The following is a 22,050-nucleotide window of genomic DNA, read 5'->3' as shown; positions in this document are numbered from 1 at the left end:
TAATGTCTTTGTACAGACCCCTTAGTTTCTAACCAACATAAAGAGTAAATGTCATCAAATAAGATCCAAGGCCTCCAAGAGTCCCTCTCCCCTTTGCTGTCATCTGCCTACCCAATGTTTTCACCCATGCATTGGGAAATGCCTTGATTTATAACTTTATTTTGTTACTATAGAACTTCTTGAGAGCCATTGAGATGGTTCTGGGTAAAGGCACTTGTACCAACCCTGATGATCTGAATTCCATGCTGAATACCACCTACTGTGTGGTATCCATCAGAGAAAATACCTTGTGCATGGCTTTATCAGTTAACCAGTAACTACCCTGGTATTCAGGATCCCAGTGTAGCACTGAACTCTTCTTGGGGTGAGCTTTTAAACACACACACACACACACACACACACAATGTTCTGGATGTCATACTTCAGTTAACAAGAACAGTTAGCCAGAAGTGGAACTACCTAAGCCAAAAGGCAACGGTAGTACAATTAGAGAATTTCCCAGAACTCTGGACTTAGATGAATTGGGCCTTTGTTTTAATGTTGGCAAGTGGTGCTGTCTGTGTGCTGAGTTTTTCAGCCTGAATGCCATACCCATCATGGAGTCAGTTGTGCTAAGGTCTGGGGGCCTACCACAGACCCACAAGTAGGGAGAACCAACTCCCTCAAGACACCCTCAGACTTCCACACCCCCATGCTATGCTACTCATGTGAGCACAAATACACACAAAACACAAATAAATTATGAATCTAATGAATACCAAAACAATTTCATAAAACTGGTGATCATGTTGGAACCTTACCGTGTTGGAATAGCCTAAACTGTGTTTCTAGGCTATGGTTGCCTATATTTGACACCAAAATAAACTATCTTTTAGTCCCTTGGGGGGGACTGTGTTTTGCATTGATATATAGTTTAAGTTCCACAGGATAAAGACCTGAAGGAGATCAGGGCCCATTGTGTTGACACCCCTCACCCCATTCTGTAGAAAATTATTCGGCAGTTTTGGGGTTTTGGTGGTGGTGGTGGTTTGGTTTGGACAAGGATATGTGTAGCCCAGATTGACCTCACGTTCAGTGTGTAGCTGAGAATGGTCATAAACTGGGGTCACAGGCGTGAGCCTTTCCCAGTATCTTTAACGAGTTTCCAGGGTACTTCTTTCTGACTGCTGAATTTAGACACCACTAGCCCACAGGCTAATATCCACATACTTGGAAAACAAAGAAATGTAGAAAATCTAACTGCAGACTACCCTTCCCAGCCACATTTCCTGAAACTTGAACATGTCTGCCTATTTCCTTGACACTGATCTGGGGCCATGAACTTACTTTGTCTTGCAACATGACCTTCTGCTCTGGACTGGCCCTCTTTTAACCTTTCTGTCGGAAATGTCATCTTTCAATCCTCAGTCCATGTCCCTTTGCAGGAACCCTGCTCAGGTCCCAAACTGTAACTAGCTGTGTTTCTTCTGAGGCCCTACTCACATCTGGATTCAGGAGTCGGGGTACTAGTCGTTTTTAACCACACACCTGACCGGGACTGGGATAAATACTCATGCCTTTATCAATAATAGTATTGACTAACAAACATCTACTAGTTTGTCTGACAGGCTTTTAACTTCACATATGGCTACTGTTTGGGGACTTTTTATTACCATTTCTGAAGTTAATAGATATAAAATGAAGAACACGAGCCGGCTGTCAGCCTCGGCAAAGAGTGGCCAGTCTTAAATAATAGCAGCCCAGGCTGGCCTCTGACTCCATATATAGCCAGGGCTCACCTTCTGCACTGTTGCCTTTTTTTGAAGTGTTGGGATTACAACACTGTGTCTGTTTTGAGGGGTTATTTTAACACTTTTTTCCTGTCAATGAAATGTGTATATTGATGGCTGATAAACTCATCTGTAAGTCATTTCCAATTTCAACTCCAGCCTGGGTTCTTTTACCCCATGAAGTTGTGGACTCGTGAACACGATGGTGACAGTTGAACAGGAACCGTCTGTCTTCATCTTCTGGTGCTTATTCACACTGAGGCGGATGAGTACAGTGACACAGAAAGTAATCCCAGCACTTGGAAGGTGGGACAGGTGGAACAGGAGTTCAAGGCTAACCTCATCCGTGTAACAAATCTGTGCCCAGCCTGGGCAACAAGAGACCCTGTCTCAAAACAAACAGAACAGAGACCCAAGAATAGAGCAAGAAAAACCTTTCAAACCAGATTCTCAGTCAGTTTGGGTACGGGAGCTTAGAGTTTCAGGATAAGAGAAAGCTGAGCCTGCAGCCTCTCTAAAGGCTGAAGCAGGAATGTTAGTTTGAGGAAAAGTCTGGACTATACATGAGACCCTGTCTGGGGCGGGGAGGAGGTAAAATCTACAAATAGCAAGTGGCCCACACCTGTGATCTTATTGCTCTGGAAACAAAGACAGATAAATTGCTGCAAGTTGAAGTCCAAGCAGAGCTACTCAGGGAAACCTTATCTAAAAACTTAAGTTAAAATATGGGGTTAAAATAAAACTATGGGAGTAGGACAGGCTCATGAAGACTATTCATGTATTTTCTGGGAATGACAGACTTTCTTGACATCAAACACTACCTCTTTTCACACAGTTCTTCCTGGCCCCAACCATGGCTGTCTTCGACTGTCCTGGAACACTTGGGGACATGCCACTTAACATGCAGGTAGGATTATGATAAAGGGAAGGTTGTCTGTGGTACTTTAGCAGCCACCTTAGTTAGTTTCAACCATTTCATGCCTGCAGACATTCTGTCCCTATCTCAGTACAAACAAGAAGAGATACAGACTAGACATTCAACTGGGTCAAGTAGGAAGCATGAGACGGGATGGGTAAATCGGGTCTGGTGGCAAACACCTAAAAGGGGAAAAAAAGTTGCTTGTGCAAATTAGTGAGATCCTGTCTCAAAAACAGAAGGAAAGGGGCCACTAATATAAATTTCTAAAATTAGTGACCAGCACTCAGGAGGCAGAGGCAGGCAGATCTCTCTGAGTCGGAGGCCAGCCTTGTCCACAGAGTGAGTTTTAGGCCAGCCAGGGCTAGAGTCAGACCTTGTCTCAAAAACACACAACAAAAAGTAACTGACAAGGGGTCGGGATGTAGTCCAGTGGTAGACTATTCACCTAACACTCTTTAAACATAGTCAACACCCAGCATCCCCAAAGACGCTCTGATGAACTTTAGGCCTTTAGGCAAATGATTTTGGTGTCAGTGTGGAATTTGGACGAGACAGAAATTAATATATTGGTTGCAAAGTGATTGGTGAAGACAGATTAAAGGAGCATGTATTCCTGATGAAGAATGGATCTAGTGACTGAAAATAATGTAAGTCATAGAGTATTTGTGGCTTGATTCTTGACAAGGCAATCAATACATCTTTGATTCTATTTTGCTAGGTTTTAGTGTTTGAGGTGAGAGGTAGCCCTGGAGTTCAAGACATATATTAAAGGGTTTATAACTTCACAGGGACCTTCTTGTGTCTACACACACACACACACACACACACACACACACACACACAGAGGACTAAGACCCCTCACTAAAGGCTAGTTATGTGAAATGATTTAGAACTCAGTATGAAGAGACTTGGAGACTGATTGTTCATCAGCTATCTAAGGTTAGATGGCAGGTAACTAAGGAATATGGATAGAATCCTCCTGCAGGAGAAGCAAGACAAAGAACACATTCTGGAAACATTAGCAGCATTTCAGAGTTGGTACAAGTGGCAACTGGCCAGGAGACACAAGATAATGTACAGACAACACACTAGGTGAGGACTGAAGCAATACGACAGGCTCTGGAGAGGATGACACACCCTAGCAGGGGTAGCTTCGGAGTAGAACTCAATGTGATAAATGTACAATCCCAAATTTGCCCTTTTGACCAGGTGTGTGCACTAGAGAAGCCCAGCAAAGTGGAGTTGTTCCCTAGTTCTGATAGATGCTTGCAGCTACTGCACCAAGTTCCTGCAGCATGCCTAGGGCTAGTAACACACCTGCTGCTGTAATCTGCCTTTTTTTTATTTTAAAAGATCTACGGGGAAAGGAAGCTCTCTGGCTGACTGGAACTCAGTATGAGGCTGGCCTGATCTCTCTTGAGATCCATCTGCCTGTTTCCCAAACACTGGGATCAAAGTAAGACCGAATCTGAAGAAAGCTGTTGGTACTTGTGGTTTGAATATGGCTACCATGCTCCCACCTTGAGGATACTGGACTGAACCTTTGAACCTGTAAGCCAGTCTCAATGAAATGTCCTCTGTAAGCGTTGACTTGGCTAGTGTGTCCTCACAGCAATGGAAACTTCCAGTGAATAGCTTTCTCCCGTCCTGTGGAAGTCACTGGCTCTGCAGCTCCATCTCGGAGCATTGCTGAAGCACTGTATCTGTGTCCCACAGCTTTGCCTGTACTTCAGTGTTCACGTGCTCAGTAGCATTCTCCTGGGTGTTCTCCCGAGGGTTTAAAACCTGTTAGTCACGTTCCTCATTGCTACAACAAAACCTGAGGAAAGCAGCTTACAGAGGGAAGGATCCAAAGTCCAGGATGGTGGCAGTTAGGAGGGAGGGGGCTGCTCACAATACATCAGTCGGTGGTGATGCTGCGGCCCAGCACACTTTCTGTGTGTGCATATTCACACTAAGTTCTCTGAAGTTCTACATTAAGGGCTGTTTCTCATCCTGTATGTGTTAAGTACTCACTAAAAGCTCCAGTTTGTACTAAGAGTGCTGTTGCATGTTTCCTAGTAGTGCAAATTGAACCCAGGCCTCTAACATGCTAAGCACATACTACTGAACACTCCTCCCCAACCATCCCAACCTCTCAGAATGTTACTGACGGTCAGGATCGCACCGGGTAGCCTGGAACTCTGTCTACATAGTCTGGGCTGGCTTTAAAACCACAATCATTGCCTTGGCCTCCCAAAAGTCGAAATCATAGGCATGAGCCAAAACACAAGGCTTTTCCAAGTTTAAGTCTGTTTTTTATTTCTTTAGGATAGAGTGTTAGATAGCTAAGGCCAGTAAGTGTCTAAACTACAAACATTAGCAGATTTCCTGGCAAACCCTAATCCTCCTACGTCAACCTCCCAAGTACAAGAATTACAGGTTTGTACCACTCAGCAGCAGAGCATTTACAGACCTTGTAAATGCAGATGCTAGAAAATATGGTTCATACAAACTTAGAAACTCAGTTTAAAAATGTTTTATTTCATTAAAAAAAAGTTTATTATGTACAAGACTCAGTATATAGAAGGGCAGCTTTAATCACAAAAACATGAGAGTAGTCATCTAATTCTACTGTGGAATGTTTGTGATACACTCTTCAATAATAAACATAAACTGCCTTAACTTTGTGGAACTTGGGTTCCACAGCAGACCTGCATATATAAGTCTAATTTTAGGGTTGGTAATGCCAATGTCAAGCTGTTTGTATTTATGAGTACAAATCTCACTATTACACATGTGTGGCCGTAACTAACAAAGCAGTAACCCTCGAAAGGTCTTCATTGTCCCAGGCCGCTTCCGTCCGGTGGACCCGTCCCGGTTCAGCACTCAGCATGGTTAGGCACTGAGCTCCCTGCGGACCTCACCCATCTCCTTTATCTGCAAATGAGGAGCATGCAAGGAAACTCAAGTAACAGCCCCACTCTGTTCCTTCAGGATTGTCTGTTTGAGACAGGGTTCCTCTGTGTAGCCCTGGGGGTCCTGGAACTCACTCAGTAGACCAGGCTGACCTTGAACTCCTCAATCCCCTGCCTCTGCCTCCTGAGTGCTGGGATTAAACGTATGTAACACCACTCACAGCCCTGCCCTCGGAAAAGTTTGCTCTTACGAGTTATTACAGGGGACAGAACAAGGACCTTCCTTCACATTTATACTCATGTAAAGAACAAAAGAAAAAGGAGAGTGGAGCTGGAGAGGCGGCTCAGTGGTCTTGGCTTCGGTTCCAAGCACTTACATGGCAGCTCACAACTGTTTATAACCAGTTCAGGAGGATCTGGTGCCTTCTTCAGGTCTTCTACAGGCACCAGGCACACACTTATTTCAGAAATAGATACAGGCAAAACACCCATACATATAAAATAAAAGGAAATCAACTATTTTTTAAAAGCTGTATTGTTAAAAAAAAAAAAAAAAAAAAAAAACTATATTGATTTCAGGATCCAGTCTGTACTTGTAACAAGATGGCCCCAGTAAAACTAGATTTTTTTTCAGGTTTTTAACTGAATACATCTAACTTTTATAGCCAAGAATAATGACCACATCACCTGACATCAATGTTCATCTTCTAATTTCTTATGGTTTTTTTTTTAAGATTTATTTTATCTTTTGTATGAATGCTGTCTGCATGTATACCTGCACGCCAGAAGAGGGCATCAAATCACACCACAGATGGTTGTGAGCCACCACGTGGTTGCTGGGATTTGAACTCAGGACCTCTGGAAGAGCAGCCAGTGCTCTTAACCACTGAGCCATCTCTCCGGCTCCCTTTTCTTTCTCTCTCTCTCTTTTTTTTTTTTTTTTTTTTTGAGAAAGAGTTTCTTTTCTTGTAAAGTCCTAGCTGTCCTGGAACTTGCTCTGTTCAGACCAGGCTGGCCTTGAACTCACTGAGATCAACCTAAGTCTGCCCTGAGTGAATGCTGGGACTAAAGATGAGCACCACTAACCCTCAACGCTTCTGAGGGCTTCAAGTTACTCATTCAGCTGGATGTGGCGGCTAAACTCTTGAAATCTCAGCACTCAGGAGGCAGAGGCGGGTGGGTCTCAAAGTTCAAGGCCAGCCTGATCTACAGAGTGAGTTCTGGGACAGGCAGGACTATGTAAAAGTCCCCAGGCTCCAAATAAACAAATAAAAAGGAAAAGCAATTAAAAAAAAAAGTTTTTCAAAACAGGCTTTCTCATTTCTCTGCAGCCCTGGCAGGCCTTTCCTCGGCAGTACTGGAATCCAAGGTGTGAGTCCTGTGCCCCTCAAATGGTTCTTAGAAACTTGTGGGGAGACAGATCAGACCAGCAGTCACACTGGGTCTCTCACACAGCTCCACTGGGCTATGACTCCACATCACTAAAGCTAGAGCCGGAGGTTTCTGTACCACTTGTCAAGGAAGCAGGAAGCACATATGACATGGCCTGTCACAGGCCCAAGACTGTCCCTGAGACTATAGCGTCTACAGTGTAACTGTGCTCTGCCAGTGTCTCCAAAGGGTCACTGACTCCTCTGGTTAAGAGACTCAGCATATCCTGTATCCACTTACCTCAGCCTTCTCATATTTTGCTGATTTCTTCCTTGTAGATATAACCTGAAAGAAAAACCATTTACTGTTACTACTCAAACCAAAGTGACAAAATTAACATATGTGCTCTGAACACACATAAGCATCTAAAAACTGGTCACATTGTACCAATTCTCTTAACTGGCTACACCAATACCAAAGGTCCCTTTCTGGAGCAATAGTTATTAACTGAATATTGACAAAATACCCCACAAGTTCACTTACCAGCCATTCTCAGATAATGAATACTCAGACTGTTCTCTAGGTTTCCCTTTCAGATACGGTTACACATGACCCTGAATGTGCTTAATTTTGGGTTGGCTCTCGTTGCATATGTAGCCCTTGCTGGCCTGGGACTCACCATGGAGACCTGGCTGGTCCCTAGCTCTCCTCTACCTCCTTGAGCATGGGGATTAAGAGTATGTTCACAGAGCTGGAGAGATGGCTCAGCAGTTAATAGTACCAACTGCTCTTCCAGAGGTTCTGAGTTCAATTCCCAGCACCCACATGGTGGCTCACGACCATCTGTAATGGAATCTGATGTTTTTTTCTGGTGTCTGAGAACAGCTACAATGTACTCATATAAAATAAGTAAATCTTATATGTATATAAAAAAGAGTATGTTCATAACTGTCAAGCTTCTACATGGGTTTCTATGTGTCAGTTAGGTTTCTGTTGACTCTGTGTGTTTATCTGCCAGCTGAAGTTCTATAAACCATCTATCCCTACTTACTACCAATTTTTTATTGTGGGAATGGGTTGCTGCTGTTTTAAGACAGGACTCTGCTATGTATATCCTAGCCTTGAACCTTGATATAACAATCTGTCTTAGGGTTTCTATTCCTGCACAAAATATTATGACCAAGAAGCAAGTTGGGCAGGAAAGGGTTTATTCAGCTTACACTTCCACATTGCTGTTCATCACCAAAGGAAGTCAGAACTGGAACTCAATCAGGTCAGGAAGCAGGAGCTGATGCAGAGGCTATGGAGGGATGTCACTTACTGGCTTGCTTCCCCTGGCTTGCTCAGCCTGCTTTCTTATAGAACCAGGTCTACCAGCCCAGGGATGGCACCACCCACAATGGACTGGGCCAGGGATGGCACCGCCCACAATGGGCTGGGCCCTGTCCCCTTGATCACTAGTTGAGAAAATGCCTTACAGCTGGATCTCATGGAGGCATTTCCTCAGCTGAGGCTTCTTTCTCTGTGATAACTCCAGCTTGTGTCCAGTTGACACAAAACGAGCCAGTACACAATCCTCCTGCCTCAGCCACCTTGGGTATATGCCGCTGTGTTTAGCATTGCGGTATTTCTATTTTGTGTATGAGTGATGCGCTCAGACCCTCGTGTGTGTGGAGGTAGAACAACTCTCAGGAACTAGTTCTCAGTTGCCACTTTATGAGATCAGGATTTAACTGTCACCAGTTGTACTGGCTGGTTTTGTGTCAACTTGACACAAGCTGGAGTTATCACAGAGAGAGGAGCCTCAGTAGAGGAAATGCCTTCATGAGATCCAGCCCATTGTGGGCGGTGCCATCCCTGGGCTGGTAGACCTGGGTTCTATAAGAAAGCAGGCTGAGCAAGCCAGGGGAAGCAAGTCAGTAAGTAATGTCCCTCTATGGCTTCTGCATCAGCTTCTGCTTCCTGACCTGCTTGGGTTCCAGTCCTGACTTCTTTTGGTGATGAACAGCAATGTGGAAGTGTAAGCTGAATAAACCCTTTCCTCCCCAACTTGCTTCTTGGTCATAATATTTTGTGCAGGAATAGAAACCCTGACTAAGACAAATTGGTACCAGAAGTGGGGTATTCTTGTGACAACCTAACCAAGGTTTGGGGAAGACTGTGGAATGACTTTGGAACTTTGAGCTCGAAGAGCCATTGGAATGTTAAGAGCCCTGTGGAAAGTGTGGTTTCTTTCACTGCAGAATATCAGCATTCTATGTGCTAATGTCTTCTGAGAGTCCCGTCTTACCTTCTATGCAGTCATTCACCTAGAGTTAGTGAGCTGCCCAACTCTTACATTTCCATGTCCTGATGTGCCTGCCCCAAGCACCTGGTAACATGGGCAGCCCTGACAGTGTAAAACAGGAACTCAATATTTGCCTTTATGGGATGAGAACCAAGTGTGGTAACAATGCTGGACTGAAATCCAAGTCACCAAGACACCTTCAAATCTATCTTTATTTGGGCTGAGATAACATCTTGCTGGCCTTAAAGTCATTTTATTTTCACACCCCCCCCCCAAGATTTCTATTCATTTTATGTTTATGTTTATGTGTACCTGGTGCCTATGAAGTTCAGAAATTAGTTAGATGCCTTGGAAGTGAGCTACTGATGGTTGTGAACTCCCTGTGGATTCTGGAAGCTAAATCCGGGACCTCTCCAAGAGCAACATGTGCTCTTAACCACTGACTCATCTCTCCAGGCCCTGGCCTTAGAGTCTCGATTGTCCTGCCTGAGCTTCCCAAGGGCTTGGAATACAGAAGTATGGCATCATACCCTGCCATGTTCTGGATTCTGACGTACTGGTGTGACTACCCGATACCGATCACCCTTAAGGTCCTGGGACAAAGCAGACTTCTTTAAATCTCTAAGACTTCTACCTTTACCTCTGCATTAGGAGTACGCACTGTACCACTATACTGTACCCAGTGCAAATTTGTTACTTATCTAGAATCACTGCTACATGGACTATTTTTGACTGTTTTCTTGCTAACTTAAGCTCTGTGTTGCTTTGGAGACAGAGCTCAGTTTGCAGCTCCATCAAAACCAAACGAAGGATAAGTGTGCTGTGCATCTCAGTGATCGTGACCGTGCTGGAGCTCAGGTCTGCGGCGCTCGGGCAGAAGCACTGCAGTCCTTGCAGGGAACTTGGCTGTGGTGTTCAGCTGAGGTGCTTTCTCATGAGAGACCGACCCTTTCCAGCTTCAGGAAGTGACTATTTGGTAAAGAGGAACCAGAACTACAGCACAGTCCTTCACTGAGGTCCTCAGACATCTCTCCGTGAGCCCTGACTCACCCTGTACTCACCAGAACAACAATCCCCGCGATGATCGCTAATGTCACCACCACAATGACCGCGATGATCCCAGCCGTGAGGCCCTGCATGGAGAACTCGGGTGCCTTTTCGTCAACATAGAAAATGAGGGTCTGCCCGGGGTCCAGATCCAACTGTTCTCCACTCACTCTCAGGTCCATCCTCTTAGAAGCGTGGAACAAGGACTCCCCCTTCACCTACAGAGAAGAATCAAAACTGTCCAAATCAATCAGCACGGGCACTGGGTCTACACTGCCAACTGTATGCCAGACCAAATCAATCAGCACAGGCACCGGGTCTACACTGCCAACTGTATGCCAGACCAAATCAATCAGCACGGCACCAGGTCTACACTGCCAACTGTATGCCTGAAGAAAACTGTTGAGAATCTTCAGTTTCCATAACAATCTGATCCAGTGAAACTTTAAGGCACGGTTTATTACGGGAAAATGCCATCCACTAAAGGAGAAACATCGTCCATGGACCTACCCTCCACACTAAAAAATAACAACACACGGCCGATTCAGTCTCATCCTTTCTTCTATCCCTTCATCTCCCAGGCCCAAAGTACCCTAAAGTAAATCTCAGAAGAAATATCTCTCTGTAGTAAACACAAGTTTAGCTGGGTGCCATCTTCCATCTGTAATCCTACCATCTGAGACGGCTGAAGCCTACCCTCTACGTAGTTCTAGGTCAGCCTAGGCTAATGAAGGACTGTCTCAAAACAAAGGAATAATAAAGAACAAACAATAAGCAAACATATATAAAAGGTTGTCTCTGAACTCAGTCCTCCTGCCTCAGCCTTCAGAGTGTTAGGATTACAGAGTATTCCACCACTTCTGCTGCTCACATAAATGCTTTTAAAATGGACACTGGGCAGCGGTGGGGCGAGCACTTAATCCCAGTGCTCGGGAGGCAGGCACGTGAATCTCTAAAATTTTAGGCCAGCCTAGCCTACAGGGTGAGTTCCAGGCCAGTCAGGGTTAAACAGGGAAAAAGGAAGACAAAACAGAGACTGACTTGACATTTCAGCACTTAGAGGACATGAGTTCGGTTCCTAGAGCCCACATCAGGCAGCTCCCAACAAACCAAAACCCAGGTCCCGGGGAACCACTTAGTTTCTGGTCTTCAAAGACACCTACACTAACATGCATATAGATACAGAGACACACACCTACACAGAATAAAACTTAATCTTTAAAGAGGAGACTGACTCCTATTAACAACCCTAAATGGAGGATGGATATATATACATATACATACATACATACATACATACATACATACATACATACACACACACACACACACACACACAGAGAGAGAGAGAGAGAGAGAGAGAGTGTAACCACAGAGAAAATAAGAATTATAAGAAAAAAGAAAGCTAGGTACACATAGTTCAGTAGTAGACATTGGAACATTGGAACGCTCCCAGAACATTGGAATACATACTGGGTCCAATTCCTAACACAGCACGAATTAAAACAGAAGTCAGAGGGCCTAGAGGCCTAGCATGTCCAGGGTCCAGTCCTCAGTATGACAGAAACTAGTAATAGTGACACATACTAGTAGTCTAGCACTTGGGACTATTACATCACAGACCCCTACCTGTCCCTCCTCCAGGCCATGCATTTCCTACCAGACTTTCTGTGTCGCCTGGAACAGAATTTGTGCTTCCTCATCTCTCCGCTCCTAACAAAAAAGCTGACACCTGACATTCTCCCAAACATGCTCTGACTCAGGCTGGGCTCCCCGGCCGCTAAGAAAGCTACAGAGGAAAGGACTCACCAGCCTGCTCCCTGACACGGTAAATACCTCTATTCTTTTTTACATTTTTCTTGGCTTCAGATTTATTTTTTATTATCCTTAATTGTTATCTGGGTTTTTTTTTTGTTTTGTTTTGTTTTGTTTGTTTGTTTGTTTGTTTCTCAGGACAAGGTTTCTCTGTGTAGCTCTGGATGGCCTAGAACTCTCTGTAGACCAGGCTGGCCTCAAGCTCAGATCTGCCTGCCTCTGCCATCCACCACCTATGATTCCTCACCCCGCTGACAGCTGCCTGGTATGCTTGCTGGGATCAGACAGTCTGAAAGAACAGAGCGGACATGCTGCTCACTCTGCAAAGCCGTCTCACAGCCCCACTTTACACTTGTTTTCACAAAGTGTTTATAATGCTCCCTCCAACCCATGTCCTCCGGAATGACGCACCATCTCTCGTGAAGCTCTCCTACCTCATGGCTCAACCACAGCCCCATGCCGATGGCCCTCTCTCCTGTAAAGCTCATCTTTGGAAGGATAATTTCACAGTGTCTCCCTTCCCAAACCACTACTCTCCTTTTAGACAGACCCCAGCACTTGGGAGAAGGAGGCAGGAGAATCAGGAGTCAAGGCCAGCCTATAAGAACCTGTCTGAAAAAGGAACAAATCCTGGGCTTTGACCCCAGCACTCTAGAGGAAGCAGCAGGCAGATCTGTGTGACTGCAGGAACAGCCAGGGACACACACACACACACACACACACACACACACACACATCCTGTCTAAAAAAACAAATCACTAAAAAAGTATTAAGATTTAAAAGTCACACGGTTTATACTTACATCTTTCTCGAAATAGTAAGCCACATCAGCTATGTCCACGTCATCGTGAGTTTTCTCAGAAGAGTTTTGCTTCAGATCAATAGTAATGACATTTTTCTCATACTGGAGGAAACGGTGAAAATACCAATTAATACAATTAAAATATATGAAAAGTCTGTTCAACAGTCAGAATATATAGAATTTTGTTTTCTGTAATTTACACCCACCAGAATGTAAATTATGAAGACTTTATCACTAGTAATTAGAAAATCTTTGAGAGAACTTTATCTAAGAGTAAAAGAGCAATGCAAACACTTTAAAAAAAAAAAAAGATTTATTTATTAATACATAAGTACACTGCAGCTATCTCCAGACACGCCAGAAGAGGGCACCAGATCCCATTACAGGTGGTTGTGAGCCACCATGTGGTTGCTGGGAATTGAACTCAGTTCCTCTGGAAGAGCAGCGGTGCTCTTAACCACTGAACCATTTCTCCAAGCCCCCATGCAGTTTTTTGTTTGTTTGTTTGTTTGTTTTTAAGAGTTAAGGCAAGGACTAACTAGGTATGATAATTAGTTTTAATTGTCAACTAAAATCTAGACTCATTTGAGTCTCATTGGGCTGAGCTATGGGCAAGTCTGTAAGAACTATCTCCATTATGAGGTGGAAAGACCCACAAGGACTATGGCCTGCATCACCTCCTGGGCTGGGGCCTGGACTAAAAAGACAGACAGAACTGGACAAGGCACGGGTGTGTCGTCCGTTCTCTCTGCTCTTGACTGTGGACGTTGCTAGCTGCTTAGTGGCCGCCACACAGTAAGTTCCTGCTGCACTGAGACTCTAATCTGGGATTGTTAAGACATGGCTCAGCAGTTTATAGCACGTGTTGCTCTTAAGGAGGACAGGGGTTCAATTCCTAGCTGCTAACCATCTGTAACACCAACACCACTAGGGTGTCCAATGCCCTTTCCTGAACTCTTGGAGCAAAAACATGGTGCACATGTACACCTGCAGGCAAAACGCTGATACAAGGAAAATAAACCTCAAAACAAGGTCAATAAACCCTCTCTCCCCTAACTTGCTTTCTTCAGGGCACCTTATCACAGCAGCAGGAAAGCAAACCAAGACACTGGCTGGGTAAGGACAGCCTGTAGCAGGCACACGGGAGCTTGCAAAGTCGATGGAAGGAAAACTACTTGGATTCCATACTAAGTGCCCAGGATTTAAATTGTTACTAAAATTCATTTACCTACCATTAAATATCACTGGCTGGCTGCCTGGGCAGTGGTGGCTCACCCCTTTAAGCCCAGCACTTCAGAGACAAGACAGGCATATCTCTGAGTTCCAGGTCTATAGCCTGGTGTATAGAATGAGTTCTAGGACAGCCAGGGCTAAACAGAGAAACCCTGTCTGAGGGTGGGAAAGACCAACAGTGGATGTCATGTATACTCAAACCATCCCCCCTACCAACTTGCTGCTAAAACTAGATCATTTACAAAGAAAGGAAAGAAAAAAAGAAAGAAAGAAAGAAAGGAAGGAAGGAAGAAAGAAAGAAAAAGGAAGGAAGAAGGAAGGAAAAAACCCAAAAAAACTTACCAGAAAGAAAGAAAGAAAAAAAGGAAAAGAAAAAACAAACAAAACAAAAAACAAAAAACTTACCACAATATCTGTGATAAATTTCTCCTTCAGCTTGTATCGAGATGTAAATGCCTCCTTAATTGCTCTACAAATAATTTACAGGTTTTAGTTTTTTAACTGTACCATAATAGAATCTCTACTTTTTAAGCAGATAGCTCAAGGACTTAGTTGTTATAATTTTATATGTATGTGTATATGTATGTATGTACATATATATACACATACACACTTTTTTTTTTTTTAAAAGAAAGGGCCTCACTATGTAGCTAGCCCTAGCTGACTTGGGACCTGGTGTGTAATGGTAGCTAGAGTGAACAATTTTAATTATAATACATATATATATATATATATATATATTTAATTAATGTAATTTAACACCATAGTAAGTGGTTCAAGTCAGCATCAGCCATTGATCCTAGAGCTGCTGGGTGTCAGTCTGCTTAGAAGCAGAGGATTTACACAGTACCCATGTATCTGTCAATGGATTATTCACAAATTCCAAAAGGGAAAATGGAAATTTCCCGATAGAGAAACCTGCCAGACGTAGCCTGTAAAGGGATAAAGCCCATATTGATGTGATCTGCATCACATATGTAATTTTCCTGTCAAGGGGCATAAACACAGAGTATATGTGTAATCACACTTACTTCTGCAGACTCTCAGTGTTGTAAGGGTTTTCTCTTTCTTTGTGTTTTAGTTCAATGATGATCCAGCTGTAAGACAAGATGTGTCAGCTGTGTGTAACTCTTTCATGTGGTTTTACAAAGAGGCAGATACTCAAATTCCCAACCAGGAGGGATTAGAGCTAGCAGAAGCTGTGTAAGTGTGTGATAAACATGCCTCCCCTATCCTGTACACACAGGGACCGTACCCAGAAATTAACCCGGTCCTGACACTGCAGCAGCAACAGCACAGAGGCCGACTGAAGTCAAGGCCAGGTTGGCTGTGCTGGGCCCCGTTCAAAGTGAACTGCAGAGGCAGGCGAAGGCAGGCCAGAATTCTAGCAGGAAACCATGTCAGAAAGAGGTAGGGGAGGGGACCTCGGGCACAGAGAGCAACAATCGACCAAATCATGGCAACTGCAAGCCTTGGGCCTGCCTCCTTCCCCATTTCTTCCTTTTGTTAACAGGACTTGTGTCTGTTTCCTCTGCCTCTGTCATGCTCAGCAGAGTCCCAGCTTCTCGACCACTTGTCTCCAGCATAAATAGCTCAGCTTTAAACCTCAATCCATGAGCACATACAGTTTAATACATACTCACTTTACACTAATCTGACTTCAAAATGAGCACCAGAGAGGCTCAGTGAAAATAAAGGGAACGAGGTCTCAACCACTACCACTTCTATAAAACCTAAGACCCAGCCTGTCTACACAGGAAACTCCTAAGCCAGCTCTGGAAATGTCACAATCCCAGGCCCAAGACCACCCAGGCCTCCTTCCATTTCCCATACTTAGTCACTTCTCAAGGAGAAAAACCTTCAGGACTCCATTTCCACAAAACAACACAGTTGGATTAGAAACAAGAAAACAAACATAACTGGATTAGGGCCAATAAAACCCAACAAGACTGGTGACGGCCATTTTATGAGGCACAGAGACAGGATAGACACTTGTCACCCAAAAGATCTCAAGGAGCCCAGGCTGGTCTCAAACTCACTGAACTCCCATGCCCAGCCTTTCCTGGGTTTTTAATTCCAAAGCACATAATCTCCTTTGGTTGACAAAGCTAAACTTAAGCAAACCCATGAGAAAGTTCACTCACTAGGTCCTCACTCTCTCGGAGCATGTGATCTCCGTGTCCTTGTCGGTCCTCCGGACACCAGCCGTGTTCACGCACCAGCACGTGGCAGTACCGTTGCACTGCTTGGCTTTGAAGAGCCCTTGCTCGTCACACTCGGGGTCATACAGCCCGTCGTTGTTCTGGATGGCATCCTCCGGTTTCATCCTCCTCCCGGACTTGCTGTGAGCCATTTCCGCCTTCATCACCAAACATTTGGATGCCACTAGGGAGACACGGTAAAATGAAAATTAACCACAGCTTCCCGTGCCCAGGGCAGAGCACGTGAAGGTTATTCACGCTCCCTCGAATCTCCCCACACTCAATCGCTTGCCGCAGATAATTTCGGAAAAATAACGCCGATGACAGCCAGTAAAAGTCAGCTCAAGGAGCCTCGATTTGAAGAGTATTACCAAGGTTAAACCTACAGGCAGACAGATCCTCTTACTCACGTTTGGAGCAAATGACAGTATTCTGTGTGCCATAGGAGGTGCACTGGCATTCACCGTTCTCGTTCTCCGAGCACCTTGTCGTCAGCCTGTAGTTGTCGCAGACACAGTCTAGAAAATTGTAAAACGTTAAAGATGCAGCCCCACTGTCAGCTCATTCTGTCAGCCATGCCTTTAAGAAGTGGTGCTGAGCCAGACACGCTGGCGGATGCCTTTACTCCTAGCACTGGAGGTTGATCGCTGAGGTGCAGGCCAGTCTGGTCTACTATGGAGTTCTAGGTCAGCCAGTGCACAGAGAAAGAAAGAAAATGTATCCTCCATCCATGTGCTTTGTCATAAAATGCTATCTCTCAAAAAGTAAAATAAACACACCAGGGTATATAATAGCACACACCTTTAATCCCAGCATGACAGAGGCAGAGGTTGATGGACCCCTGTCAGTTCAAAGCCCGCCTGGTCTACACAGTGAGTTTCAGGAGAGCCAGGACTATGCTGATAGACCATGCCTCTTAATCAAAATAGATAGTTTAAAAATTAAGGGAAAAAAAAGTAACCCTGAGTATTTTTCAGCTATAATTTGCGCAGAGTCATCTCACACGGTCCACTTTGTGACATTATACAGTCTAATTTGTTCTAAGCAGAGTGAATCAAAGTTTATTAAGATGCGGCTGAGAATTCTGCAGGGTGGGAATGGCCCCAAGGGAAGAAGACGGAGGGATTTTCTTGACAGAGCCTTGGGCTGTGCTCACAATGGATTAGCACACCCTCTGTATTTCTCTCTTCTCGGCAAGCTCTTTCTTTTTAAATGTATTACGTTATTTACTCATTGGAGCAGGGCACTCTATGGTGTAAGTACAGAGGTCAGAAGATAAACCTGTAGAGTTCATTCTCTCTTCCCATTACTTGGGTCCTGGGATCAAACTCTGGTCACTAAGCCTAGTGATCCACAAGTACCTTCAGTCACCAAGCCATTTCTTCGGCCCCAAAGTAGGATTCTTCACCCTTGGTCTCCTCGGTGCTGGGCTTAGTTGATTACTACCCATGGATAATTTTGCTGTTGTTAGCATTGTTTTTAATTTTTTTTTAAGATTTATTTACTTTATGTATGTGAGTACACTGTAGCTGTCTTCAGACACACCAGAAGAGGGCATCAGATCCCATTACAAATGGTTGTAAGCCACCATGTAGTTGCTGGGAATTAAACTCAGGAGCTTTGGAAGAGCAGTCAGTGCTCCTAACCACTGAGCCATCTCTCCAGCCCTGTTTTTAATTTTTTATTATTTTTTGGAGCAGGGTCTTGCTATGTAATCCAGGTTAGCCTCAAGCTCACAATCCTAAAGGCTGGAATCACAGACATGCAGCTATGTACAGAACTACGTGGCCCTGGTTGGCCTGGAACTCTGTGTAGACGAAGCTTCTTCAACCAGATATCTACCTGGCAGATCTTCAGCCAGAGTATTAGGACTAAAGGCTCACAGCACAGCCAGAAACAATGTTTTCAAACCAGCCCTCTAAAGACTGTGTCATTCTTGCAGCTACTTGAACTACTGGACTTTCCTTTTTACTGAGCTTTTTTTACTATACAGTTTTTCTACATATTCTGTGTATGCACATACACACATGCCACAGTTCAAATGTGGAAGTCAGAGGCCGACGTGGGAGCCTGCTCTACCCTTCTGCCTGAGGGCCTTGGGAATTCAGCTCAGGAGTAACTTTACCCACTGAGTCATTTAAAAGAAAAGAAAGAAAGAAAGCCTTTCCCCTCCCTTCTCTGAGTCCCTCCCTCAGTCTGTCTGTCCTGTTTGTCCTTCCTTCACTTTCTGAACGTCTTATTTTATAGCCCAGGCTCAAGAACAGCCTCTTGCCTGGGCTTTCCCAAGTGCTAGTGCTGGGCTCACAGGCGGAAGTTCCCACACCAAGCTGCTCCCCCCACTTTCCACTGCCTCCCTCTCTACCTACAATCTCATACTTGTCTAGGAGTAATTTTATCTTTTTCCCCAAAAGTCAACAACTCCAATTCTGCAATCTATGGACCCTTCCCCTCATATTCCTTCCTACTTGGGGCCCTGACGGTGTCTGTTCATGCCTTTCTCCATTAAACAGGGCTCCATTAGCCCAGGCTGCCCTCCACTGCCACACCAATTCAAGATGACCTTGAGTTGCTAATCCCACAGGATCTGCTTCCCAAGGTCTAGGGATCCAGGTACCTTGTTTATGGGGTGCTAGGATATCAAGCCCAGGGTTTGCTAGGCAAACACTCTACACCCCAGCCTTCAATTTAAGTCCAAGAAATCAGAAATAAGTAACTTGATCAACTGTATTACTTTAAGTGTAATTAATGAACATAGGCCACATCTCCCTAGTTGAGAATTAAATCCTTCCCAGAAAACAAAACTAAATTATATTTAACTTTAAAAAAAATTATGAAAGAAAGGAAAGGAAAAGAAATCCTCTCCAGGCTGTTTCGTTCAATTCTCCACTTCCAGACACCATCTTAGAAATAAATCGAAAGTCGGAGCAAACTCTATAGCAAGAACTAAGATCAAACTCCATGTTTTTATGTCTACAGCGCGTTCAGTCACTGTTTAAGAATAGTTCTTAAAGACTAAAGGAACAACCCGGTGGCTCTAGGGATAAAAGCCCATGAGTTTAATCCACAGAACGGATTCAAACAAATTGTCCGACTCCATGTAAACAGTTTTAAAAATAAAAGCCTACAGGAAGTAGAAAACTCCCTTCATGAAATGTTGGGAAAATGGCTATAATTCTACCTGTACTCCAAAACACAAAGATATACAATTTTAATCCTGGGAATTCTTAGAGTAGAAAGATGATGCGATCTCTAGCAAGGTCCTTACAGTTTATCTTTGTCTCTGTCCTCCCTACAATAAACACTGCATTAGTCATGATTCTCAGAAACGGGAAAGCACACCTCGGGCCGGTAAGTCCCCGGAGGCCCGCCTCCGACGCGCAGGTGCACAGCGGCCTCGGGGGAGCTACCTGTCCCCTCCCGGGGCCCACATCCGGGGACCCGGCAGGTTCGGAGGGAGGGGGGACTGACTGGCAGGTCGCAGCGACCAAGGCCTAAGCTCTGGGGTTTGGGACCCCAAGTTGGGGCCGCCACACCCCCGGCGACCCCGGCCCCACGCCCCCGCGTGGCGCAGCACGCCGCCGCCTCCTCCGAGAGCGCGTCCCGCCCGCGCCGTCCGCTCCCCATCGCCCGCCCGACGCGACCCCACACCGCCGCCCCAGGTCCACGCCTCACCTTTCTGAGCCGCGGCCAGCGACGCCGTGACCACCGCGAGCACGAGCCCGAACGCGAGGGCCTGGGGGGACGCCATGCTGCGCGCGGAGCGGCGGGGACTCGCGGGGGTGCGGCGCGGGACGGCTCCGGGGACAGTGGCGCTGCGCGGCGGCCAACGGACTGAGCGCTCCGCGGGAGCCGACCTGCCGACCTGCCGCCCGGCGGCCACGCCCCTCGGCCCTCCCCGCGCCGCGCCCCGGCTCACCGCCCCGTGAGTCACCGGCCCCACCCCGCCCCTCTCCAGGTGCACGCTGCCCCGGACCTCAGGCGGGGACCCGGGTGCCCGGCAAGGACCGGATGTCGAGGACAGCGGGACGAGACTGGACCTGAGAGCCGAAAGGGACACCAAGACAAAGCGAGAACTTCCTGGAGGAGAGACAATAGCGAATACTTGGCTTTGCGCTGCGCCTGGCAGTTTACCTTCCAATACCTGTTAAACTTTTAAAATGGTTATTTATGTGTACGAATTGTTGCCTGCTTTCGAGTCCACCACGTGCGTTCCTGGTCCCGAATTAGTCAGAAGAGGGCTCCGATGCAGTGGATCGGGAGTTATGGATGGCTAAGAGCCACCCTGTGAGTGCTCAGAATGGGACCCCGTCATCTACTAGAGCATAACCTTCCTTACGCTGCGACCCTTACGGTGACCCCCCCCCCCACACACACACACCATGCAATTATTTTCATTGCTACTTCCTAACTGTAATTTACTACTGTTATGAGACGTAATGTAAACGCCTGTTTTCGGATGTTTATAGTGATTCACACAGGTTGAGAAACACTCCCAGAGGACCAAGTGCTCTTAACAGCTGGTCCATCTCCAGCCCGGAATAGTACGCCTTTTTAACTAGAGTGCTTGCTTTGACTATCATATATTTTAGTTATTTTATATTTTGAGATTATGGTAGAATTACATCAATTTCTCACTTCCCTCCCTCAAACTCTACCTGCGCTCTTCCGGGTTCAAGGAATGCTGATTCGTATATTGATAAAAACCAATTTCTTCCAAAATTTAGGGAAGTCTTAGAAACAGATTTAAAAGACAGCAAAAAGCTGGGCGTTGAGGGACAGACACACCTTTAATCAAAGCGCTACGGAAGCAGAGGCGGGGGGGGGGGGGGGGGGGAGTGCTGGGTTTTATGGGTCCTTGGGGGTGGGGGGCGGACACACTGTCCAGCCCCCAGTTTGGGTTGGTCAGTTTAAACAAAGACGGCGCCGCTGATAGGCCGTACCGTTGGGGTAAACAGTCCTCATCGGGTCTTGAACTTGTCAGACCGGTCCTCCAGCAGGTGGGCCTTACCGGTGGGAGAGAAAAAAGCAGGCCAGGCCTTCTCTTTAAGCCGCCAGGCTTGGTCAGGAGGCTGACGGAGAAGCTGGAAGTTTGCCATCTTCGTCAGCTATTTTTGTGACCCTCTCCTTAAATGTCTGCCTGTTAGGGATCTTCTAAGCCCAGGCTCCTCTCTGAGAGCCCGATAACCTAAATTCAGTCCCTGAGACCCACAGGGTGGAAGGAGAGCGCCATCCCCCACTAGTTAATACTCGGACCTCATGAAATAGCATTTCACTCCCCACTAGAGTCGGGAGGAGGCGTTTATAGAAAGCGTCAGGTTGATATCTCCATATAGAACACAGATAGAATTTTGGATCCTATATTCTTTATAGTATTACAAGGAGAATACCCTCTAACGCCCCTCCTGCCCTCTGAGGATGTAGATAAGTTAGTAAGGGTGGTTGCTGAGCGTGCTTGAAAACCTGGTTTGACCGCCGGCTTTCCTAGTCTGGACTTGGTGGCATAGACCCGCACTGGGGAGGTGAAAGCAGAAAATCAGAAGTTGAACGTCATCCTCAGCTAGTTCTGCGATCCGGAGCCCAGCCTGGGCTATCTTGACACCCTGACTCAACCAATGGCCACCGAGGCTGCTCCTTCCTTGATGAATTTTGCGTTCACTGCTCTGATTAGTCACTGATGCAAGAGGGAGGATCGAATGGGTGATGGCTTGC

At 45.7% G+C, this 22,050-nt stretch overlaps 1 protein-coding gene across 1 annotated transcript; it reads right to left on the bottom strand.

Moving 5' to 3' along the window:
* Positions 1–5,305: 5,305 nt before the first annotated feature.
* EPCAM (epithelial cell adhesion molecule) lies at positions 5,306–20,127 on the bottom strand. Its single transcript, XM_080914095.1, has 9 exons — positions 20,014–20,127; positions 16,752–16,859; positions 16,285–16,525; positions 15,172–15,237; positions 14,546–14,609; positions 12,908–13,009; positions 10,305–10,508; positions 7,257–7,301; positions 5,306–5,607 (listed from the first exon to the last, which is right to left on the bottom strand). The coding sequence occupies exons 1-9, from the start codon at positions 20,087–20,089 to the stop codon at positions 5,566–5,568; spliced, it is 948 nt and encodes a 315-aa protein (XP_080770221.1). The 5' UTR covers positions 20,090–20,127; the 3' UTR covers positions 5,306–5,565.
* Between the last annotated feature and the right edge of the window lie 1,923 nt (positions 20,128–22,050).

The sequence above is a fragment of the Micromys minutus genome (assembly GCF_963924665.1).
Source record: "Micromys minutus genome assembly, chromosome: 3".
Taxonomy (NCBI): domain Eukaryota; kingdom Metazoa; phylum Chordata; class Mammalia; order Rodentia; family Muridae; genus Micromys; species Micromys minutus.
The sequence above is the reverse complement of the archived record's forward strand: the minus strand, read 5'-3'. Positions and strand labels throughout refer to the sequence as shown.

Coding starts and splice junctions, on each gene's coding strand:
- EPCAM (XM_080914095.1), bottom strand. CDS start 20,089: ATGGCGTCCCCCCAGGCCCTCGCGTTCGGGCTCGTGCTCGCGGTGGTC. Junction 15,238..16,284: donor TCCGAGAGAGTGAGGACCTA/GTGAGTGAACTT, acceptor CTTGTCTTACAG/CTGGATCATCATTGAACTAA. Junction 13,010..14,545: donor AATTTATCACAGATATTGTG/GTAAGTTTTTTG, acceptor CGTTTCCTCCAG/TATGAGAAAAATGTCATTAC.